The sequence below is a fragment of the Alosa alosa genome, chromosome 1 (assembly GCF_017589495.1).
Source record: "Alosa alosa isolate M-15738 ecotype Scorff River chromosome 1, AALO_Geno_1.1, whole genome shotgun sequence".
In the NCBI taxonomy this organism is placed as follows: domain Eukaryota; kingdom Metazoa; phylum Chordata; class Actinopteri; order Clupeiformes; family Clupeidae; genus Alosa; species Alosa alosa.
The window spans coordinates 1,895,227-1,905,226 of NC_063189.1; the positions used below are offsets into that span (position 1 = coordinate 1,895,227).

Here is a 10,000-nt window from a genome sequence, read left to right on the forward strand (position 1 = left end):
TTTTGCATTTTCATGCACTGTATTTCCTTCAGGAAATGCTTTTCTAGTTATTATTCTTCTTCTAACGCAGCTAATGCAGCTTCAACCGTTTAACGTAGAAACTTCATTCAAACTGCGTTGCGTAGGTCTTACTTAGGATATGGGGGCTTTGTACTTTTCATCTTTGTAACTTTTATACTTTTTAAACTATTAATTAAAAACTACTCAAAATTTCCCCATAGACTTAACATGGGCTGATGACATCACAATGGACTAATTAACTTGATTTGCACCTGTATCATCTTCCAGCTGCTCATCTAGGCCCCATCAAAGAATCAGTTCAACTGATTGCACCTGTATCAACTGCTTTCTACTGAACTAGACCAACTCTCTCTGTGTTTCTCCATTCTACAAGGATATAAGACACATTTCATCCAACTTTCTATCCATTCATCCTCTTCAAACCATTCACTCATCCACCCATTAAACTATCCATCAACATCCATTAAACAATCTGCCTATCAACATCCATTCAACTTTCTGTCTATCAACATCCATTACACTATCTACATTTAACTTTTAAACTATATACTCTGTCTCAGGCTTTAAGCATACAATATGGCTCTATTAAGACTGCCGTTAGAATTAGAATCCTAGGCCAGGTGGCCAGGCCACCTGCACCCTATCAGTTTCTCAGGCTAACCTTTTAAACTATCCACCTATTTGACTGTTCAGTCAGTCCAACTATATTAAACCTCATCTACCTAGTTCAGTCATTCCAACTATATTAAACCTCATCTACCTAGCAAATAATTTAACCTTTTACACTATCCACCTATTTAACTGTTCAGTCATTCCAACTATATTAAACCTCATCTATCTAGCAAATAGTTTAACCTTTTAAACTATCCACCTATTTAACTGTTCAGTCATTCCAACTATATTAAACCTCATCTACCTAGTTCAGTCATTCCAACTACATTAAACCTCATCTACCTAGCAAATAATTAAACCTTTTAAACCATCCACCTATTTAACTGTTCAGTCATTCCAACTATATTAAACCTCGTCTACCTAGTTCAGTCATTCCAACTATATTAAACATCATCTACCTAGCAAATAATTTAACCTTTTAAACCATCCACCTATTTAACTGTTCAGTCATTCCAACTATATTAAACCTCGTCTACCTAGTTCAGTTATTCCAAGTATATTAAAACTCATCTACCTAGCAAATAATTTAACCATTTAAACTATCCACCTATTTAACTGTTCAGTCATTCCAACTATATTAAACCTCATCTACCTAGTTCAGTCATTCCAACTATATTAAACATCATCTACCTAGCAAATAATTTAACCTTTTAAACCATCCACCTATTTAACTGTTCAGTCATTCCAACTATATTAAACCTCATCTATCTAGCAAATAATTTAACCTTTTAAAACCTCATCTACCTCATAACTGCTAAAATGATGAGCTAAGTCACATGGTAAGCATAGTTAGCATGTTAGCATTGTTATCATTTTTCCCAAAACTGCTAGAAAACATGAGCTAAGTTAACTAAGTAACTTGGTCAAAATAATTAGCTTTGTTAGCATAACTGCTAGCAAACATTAGAGCCATTCCAACTGTCAGTTATCGTCAACTATCTACCTACATAGAGCCTTTAAACTATTTGTCTATCAACACACATTAAACTATCAGTCTGTCAACAACTTTTAAACTATCTACATATAACTTTTAAACTTTCAACATTCATTAAACTATCTGTCTATTAAACTATCTACATTCAACTTTTAAACTGTCTACTTCTAAACTATCAACTTTTATTAAGCTATGCTATGTCTGTCCTAGCTTCATTTTCATTCTTTAGTGTTATTACAGTGCATGAAAATGCACTGTACTGTTATTCCAAGGCTTTTTCTTCTTCTTCTTATTCTTCTTCTTCTAACGCAGTTAATGCAGCTTAAACCGTTTAGCATTAGAAACTTCATTCAAACTATGTTAATGGGTCTTACTTAGGACATGTGGGCTTTGTATTTTTCAACTTTATAACTTTTATACTTTTAAACTATTAATTAAAAACTAGTCAAAATTTCCCCATAGACTTAACATGGGCTGATGACATCACAATAGAGCCGTTAAGCAATTAGAATCCTATGGCAGGTGTTCGGGCCACCTGGACCAACTGCCAGTCTCAGGCTTTAAGCATACAAACTGGCCCTATTAAGACTACACATCCTGTTCAACTGCTTCCTCTGCCAAAAACTGTTTCAAAATAAAAGTCCTCACTACAATATTTCACTGTTAAACAATTTAACCCTTTAAACTACTGAACTTTTTAACTGTTCAGCCATTGTAACTGTTACTTGTCATCAATTATGACTCCTACCCACTGTAGCTAGTTAGCTAAGTTAGCTAAGTCACATGGTTAGCATAGTTGGCATGCTAGCATGTTAGCATGCTAATTAGCATTTTTAGCAAAACTGCTTAAAATGATTAGCTAAGTTAGCTAAGTCACATGGTTAGCATAGTTAGCATGCTAGCATGTTAGCATGCTAGTTAGCATTTTTAACAAAACTGCTAAAAATGATTAGCTAAGTTAGCTAAGTAACATGGTTAGCATAGTTAGCATGCTAGTTAGAATTTTTAGGAAAACTGCTAAAAATGATTAGCTAAGTTAGCTAAGTCACATGGTTAGCATAGTTCGCATGCTAACATGCTAGTTAGCATTTTTAGCAAAACTGCTTAAAATGATTAGCTAAGTCACATGGTTAGCATAGTTAGCATGCTAACATGTTAGCATGCTAGTTAGCATTTTTAGCAAAACTGCTTAAAATGATTAGCTAAGTCAGCTAAGTAACATGGTTAGCATAGTTAGCATAATTAGCATGTTAACATGCTAGTTAGCATAACTGCTAAAAATAATTAGCTAAGTTAGCTAAGTCACATGGTTAGCATACTTAGCATTTTAACATTGTTAGCATGCTAGTTAGCATAGTAACTTGGTTAACATTATTATCTTTGTTAATATAGTTAGCATAACTGCTAGCAAACATTAGAGCCATTCCAAGTGTCAGTTATCGTCAACTATCTACCTAAATAATTTAACCATTTAAACTATCCACTTATTTAACCGTTCAATCATTCCAACTATATTAAACCTTATCTACCAAGTAAATTATTTACCTATATAAACTATCCACCTATTTAACTGTTGAGTCATTCCAACTATATTAAACCTCATCTACCTAGCAACCAATATAGTTTGTTTTTACTCTGTATGATATTTGACATCATATTTTTTGCATTTTCATGCACTGTATTTCCTTCAGGAAATGCTTTTCTAGTTACAGTGCATGAAAATGCAGTGTACTGTTCTTCCTAGGCTTCTTCTTATTCTTCTTCTTCTAACACGTTTAGTGCAGCTTCAACCGTTTAACGTAGAAACTTCATTCAAACTATGTTACGTAGGTCTTACTTAGGACATGGGTGCTATGTATTTTTCAGCTTTGTAACTTTTATACTTTTTAAACTATTAATTAAAAACTGTTCAAAATTTCCCCATAGACTTAACATGGGCTGATGACATCACAATAGAGCCGTTAAGCAATTAGAATCCTATGGCAGGTGTTCGGGCCACCTGTCCCAACTGCCATTCTCAGGCTTTAAGCATACAAACTGGCCCTATTAAGACTACACATCCTGTTCAACTGCTTCCTCTGCCAAAAACTGTTTCAAAATAAAAGTCCTCACTACAATATTTCACTGTTAAACATGCCTGATGAGTGCATTGCTTTCTGGAACAATTGACAGAAGCTTTGGCCTGTACCAGCCAATCAAAATTTTGTGGAAGCCAAAACAGGAAGTGATTTCATATCTCAGCAACGCTTTCATGTATCAAAACCAAACTTAGTATGTGTACCTCAGACCACATCGGGAGGACGCTCAAGAAATTTGGTGACCTTGGTGACTGAACTTTTTAACTGTTCAGCCATTGTAACTGTTACTTGTCATCAACTATGACTCCTACCCACTGTAGCTAGTTAGCTAAGTAACATGGTTAGCATAGTTAGCATGCTAGTTAGCATAACTACTAAAAACGATTAGCTATGTTAGCTAAGTAACGTGGTTAGCATAGTTAGCATGTTAGCATGCTAGTTACCATTTTAGCAAAACTGCTAAAAAGCGATTAGCTAAGTTAGCTAAGTAACGTGGTTAGCATAGTTAGCATGCTAACATGCTAGTTAACATAGTTAGCATAACTGCTAAAAACGATTAGCTATGTTAGCTAAGTAACGTGGTTAGCATAGTTAGCATGCTAGCATGTTAGCATGCTAGTTAGCAAAACTGCTAAAAATGATTAGCTAAGTTAGCTGAGTAACTGTCAGTTATCGTCAACTATCTACCTAAATAATTTAACCATTTAAACTATCCTCTTATTTAACTGTTCAGTCATTCCAACTATATTAAACCTCATCTACCTAGCAACTAATATAGTTTGTTTTTACTCTGTAGGATTTTTTTACGTCATATTTTTGCATTTTCATGCACTGTATTTCCTTCAGGAAATGCTTTTCTAGTTATTATTATTATTCCGCTGACGCTTTTTGTGCGTTTAATGCAGCTTCAACCGTTTAACATAAAAACTTCATTCAAACTGCGTTGCGTAGGTCTTACTTAGGTGACTTCAGCTATGTATTTTTCAACTTTGTAACTTTTATACTTTTTAAACTATTAATTAAAAACTACAAAAATTTCCCCATAGACTTAACATTGGTGATTATGACATCACAGTAGGGCACTTAGAATCCTATGCCAATCCTATGCCAAGTGTTGCCAAGTGTTCCGGCCACCTCCAGCAAGCTCAAGCTCAAGCTTTAAGCATACAATCTGGCTCTTTTAAGACTACAGATCCTGTTCAACTGTTTCCTCTGCCCACAACTGTTTCAAAATAAAAGTCTCCACTACAATAATTCCCTATTAAATAATTTAACCATTTAAACTATCCAACTATTTCACTTTTTAACTATTCTAACTGTCAGTTATCATCAACTATGCCTCTAGCCTACTATATTAAACCGCCACCTACTGTACCTAGCAACCAATTTAGCAACCATTGAAATTAAGCATCTATGTAAGTTTCCATAGCAACCAAGATGATTTATACTAGCAAACCACTGTAGTAACTCCTTTATTTCTGATAGTAGCCACCATGGACACCCTAGCAACAACCTAGCAATGACTTCAAGTACCCTAGCAACAGCCTAGCAACCACATTCACAGTTAAAATCTAGCAACCAGCATAGCAACCACCAGCAACAGTCAGTTGTCATCAACTTTGACTCCCGTCAACTGTTTCCTCTGCCCACAACTGTTTTAAAATAAAAGTCATCACTACAATAATTCTATATTAAAAAATTTAACCATTTTAACTATCGAACTATTTAACTGTTCAGCCTTTCAAACTGTCAGTTGTCATCAACTATGACTCCCGCCAACTGTTACCTCTGCCCACAACTGTTTCAAAATAAAAGTACTCACTACAATAATTCCCTATTAAATAACCTAACCATTTTCACTATCCAACTATTTAACTGTTCGGTCATTCCAACTGTCAGTCGTCTTCAACTATGACTCCCCGCCAGCTTTTTTCTCTATCTGACCTCCATCTTTTTACTTAGATTATATTTTAGACAATATTTAACAATATTTCATTCAGAAGCCATTTTTACATTTTCATGCACTCGTAATTCCCTGGAATTACATTCTCTAGTTCACCTATTCTGATTCTGAAGGAGAATACCTGCCTTTTGGAGAATATGATCGATCGTCTATTGACTGATAGTTACGGTGCGTCTGTGAATGGAGGTGCGTCTTTGCGACAGTGTCCACTAAGCATACCATGCTTATTTCGACCCTCTGCCCAACATAGCTGGAGGTGCCAGTGGCAATAGTTATGATAGTGTCCGTAATGGACGTGGTATAGACAGCAAGGGTTGTAAAAATAGGGCTCTGAAGAACTACAAAGTCACCTGCGATATCAAACTGATTTGACCAGGTTACTTTATTGTATAGTAGCATAGGGTTTGTGATTATAGTAATAGTTTACTATTGTTGGTTTACATGTGACTGTTTTCCTGTTCATTTGTTATGTTGGAGAAATGACAAAAAAAGAAAGTAAAACTGCTCAAATATGTTCAACATCTAGTATTTACTGAAATGTGCATAATTCATGGTGGTTACCATCCAGTGACGTCATAATATGCAAATTCGAGGACTTTTACGGGCTTTTCCCAAATCACGGAAGTAACGTCGACGCAGCGGTGTAGTAGTAGATAGTAGCATCCATCAGGCAAGTGTTATTTAAATAAACTCCTGGTGTACCTACAAACTTTTCAATGCCTCGTTTATGGGTAAAGAACATCCTGTTTTGTAAGTTTGGTACCATTCAGGGCATTATTAGTGGGGTCATCTACGAGCTCCTAAGTTGGTTCCATTACGCCTGCAGAAAGTCATTAGTTTCTGACAGCGCTACTCGACCAGGGTTGGACCAAGGGAGAACAGGTTCTGGGAGGGTGTTTGGCTCGGGGTCATGGTGCAAAGGACCCTAGGGTGAAATTACTCCGAACCATCGCTTTAAGTGCATAGACAGTAATAGAAAGTGTCAACGCTAACGCTTTTTTTAAAAGAAGGCAAAATCCGAACCGAACCATGACTTCTGTGAACCGTTACACCCCTAGTGTGTGTGTGTGATGAGTGTGTGTGTATGTATGTGTGTGAGAATGTGAGTGTGTGTATGTATGTGTGTGTGTGTGTGTGTGTGTGTGTGTATGTGTGTGTGTGTGTGTGTGCGTGTGTTTGCATGTGGTGTGTGTGTGTGTGTGTGTGTGTGTGTGTGTGTGTGTGTGTGTGTGTGTGTGTGTGTGTGTGTGTGTGACACTAGGGCTTCAGTGTGCTGTTAGAAGATGAAAGGACAATAAGAGCGTCTTTCCTCAAGGCCGTCAGAGACTAATCATTTAGTCTAACGCTAATCTCCCTCAGCCGCCCAGATATACCACATGCACCAGGGTGGGTGGGTGTGTGTGTGTGTGTGTGTGTGTGTGTGTGTGTGTTTCAGAATCTATGTTTTGTCCTTCAGGTAACTGATGCGTCATAAGTTATATTTGGTGGGTTTCTTTTCAAAGTTTGAAGTGGAGATATCCTGCCTGTGTGTGTGTGTGTGTGTGTGTGTGTGTGTGTGTGTGTGTGTGTGTGTGTGTGTGTGTGTAATTTAGGCTCTTTTTCAGGGTGATGATGGAAAATCACTGATGTCATTTCATCTCCTCTCCTCCTCCTCCTCCTCCCCCTCTCTCCTCCTCTCCTCCTCTTTCTCTCCCTCTCTCCCTCCCTCTCTCCCTCCCCCTCTCCTCCTCTCTCTCTCTCTCTCTCTCTCTCCTCTCCCTCCCCCTCTCCTCCTCTCCTCCTCCTCTCCTGCTCCTCTCTCTCTCTCCGGTAGGGATGAGGGCCACTGTGTGGAGGGCATGGTGGAGATCTTTGACATGCTGCTGGCGGCCACTGCCCGCTTTAGGGAACTCAACCTGCAAAAGGAGGAATACATCTGCCTCAAAGCCATGATCCTGCTCAACTCCAGTACGTCTCTCCCTCTCCCTCCCTCCCTCCCTCTCTCTCTCTCTCTCTCTCTCTCTCTCTCCTTGTGTGTGTGTGTGTGTATAAGGAGGAATATGTCTGCCTCAAAGCCATGATCCTGCTCAACTCCACTATGTCTCACTCTCTTTCTCTCTCTCTCTCTCTTTCAAATTCAAATTCAAATTCAAAATGCTTTATTGGCATGACAAATAAGACATTCGTGTTGCCAAAGCAGTCATACAAAGTATGGAGGGAACATGGAATAAGACACAGAAAAACTAAGTGTCTATATGTGTAGACTAGGTGTATACTGTAGGTGTACACTAAATCACAGTATAATATATATATACATAGACATAAGTGTACAATATATTACAGTATAACAATAACAACACAGAAACATAATATATATATATATATATATACACACACACACATATACGTACACATATACGTACATACATGAGCAGATGAGCATAGCTTTAGAACAGGACAATATATATATTCTCTATAGGGATAAGAATATAAATATAAATAAATGAAACAAAATAAAATTAAGTTATGCTAGAGTCTCTCAGCTTATGACAGTGTGAAATGTATCTTGCTGCTAGAGGGGCTGAATGTCCCTCTCCTGAAAGGATAGCCAGTTTTTCATGTGTGCCCATGGCTTCAAAGTTTGGGTAATATGTTTTAAGACTAGGGAAAGATGCATCTCTTATGTCTTTATATTTATCACAGTGAAGAAGAAAGTGCTCCTCTGTCTCAACCTTCCCTGTCTGGCAGTGACCACATATTCTTTCCTCTTTGGGCAGCCAGGTTTTCCTGTGCCTGCCTGTTTCCACTGTAAGATTGTGGTCACTTAGCCTGCACTTGGTCAGTCAGGCACTGCTTTCATATCTCTGACAGAGGAGAGATACTCTGCCAATTTATATTCTCGATTTAGGGTCAGGTAGAAATTCATTCTGCTTTGACTGGTAGTTTGATTTCTCCCATGTTCCAAATAGTGTTCTTTTGCTTGTTTGATGACATTTTTGACACTAATTGCTGATTTGGAAGCAGTACTGGTCTGAGCATGTTGTATATTAGTGTTTGTTATGGAGTTAGTGAGCTTCAGTACCAGCTGGCACAAGAGGCTCTTATTAGGGCTCAGTCCCTGGGTTTTTAGGGCCTCAAAATGGAGTGGATTTTTTGGACTTGATTTTAAGTGCATCCAGAATTTCAGTGCTCGTTTTTGGATAGGTATTGCCAATGGGTAACGGCCTAATTCTGCCCTACATGCATTGTTTGGTGTTTTTGTTTGGACTTTAAGTATAAATCGACAGAATTCTGCATGTAGGGCTTCTGTTGGATGCTTGTCCCATGCAGTGTAGTTATGCATGCTGAGTGGACCCCAAACTTCACTTCCGTACAGCGCAATAGGCTGTATTATGCTGTCAAATAATTTGCACCAGATTGATATTGGTATATTTATATTGTAAAATTTAGATTTTATTGCATGGAGGGCTCTGCGGGCTTTTTCTTTGAGTGCATTCACTGCCATGCTAAAACTTCCTGATGCAGTAATGGCCAGACCGAGGTAAGTATACTGCATCGTGTGCTCTAAGGGCGGTGCCACCAAGAGTGAGCGATGTGTCTGTGTTCCTGACATCTGGGTTTCTTTTGAAAAATCATGACTTTTGTTTTTGTTGGGTTTACTGACAGGGCCCCTCTCTCTCTCTCTCTCTCTCTCTCTCTCTCTCTCTCTCTCTCTCTCTCTCTCTCTCTCTCTCTCTCTTTCTTTCTCTCTCTCTCTTTCAATTCAATTCAAGGTAGCTCTATTGGCATGACAAATATTTCTTTGCATTGCCAAAGCAAGACATCAAACAATACAATACAGACCATACAATAGATAAGACATTTAAACATATAAACTGGTGTGCGTGTGTGTGTGCGTGTGTGTATCTCATGTGCTAGTGTATAGTGTTTTCTTTGTGTGGTGTTCACAATGGTGAGGATAGGTGTATAGTGTATAAGTATAAGTACATATACTCTTTTGATCCCGTGAGGGAAATTTGGTCTCTGCATTTATCCCAATCCGTGAATTAGTGAAACACACTCAGCACACAGTGAACACACAGTGAGGTGAAGCACACACTAATCCCGGCGCAGTGAGCTGCCTGCTACAGCGGCGCTCAGGGAGCAGTGAGGGGTTTGGTGCCTTGCTCAAGGGCACTTCAGCCGTGCCTACTGGTCGGGGTTCGAACCAGCATCCCTCCGGTTACAAGTCCGAAGCGCTAACCAGTAGGCCACGGCTGCCCCAAAAAAGCCTTGCCCTTGGTACCTCTGGGTTTCGAACCGGGATCCTCGGATCCAAAGGCGAGTGCTGTACCCCTAGACCAGTGGTTCTCA

The 10,000-nt window shown here is 38.5% G+C and overlaps 1 protein-coding gene across 1 annotated transcript in view; it reads left to right on the plus strand.

Annotated features, from left to right (window-relative positions):
• Positions 1–10,000, plus strand: part of LOC125300112 (estrogen receptor-like) — a 43,568-nt gene that overhangs the window by 29,985 nt on the left and 3,583 nt on the right. Inside the window, exon 8 of the mRNA XM_048251691.1 lies at positions 7,482–7,615. Within this exon, the coding sequence (XP_048107648.1) occupies positions 7,482–7,615 (134 nt within the window). The remainder of the gene's footprint in view (positions 1–7,481; positions 7,616–10,000) is intronic.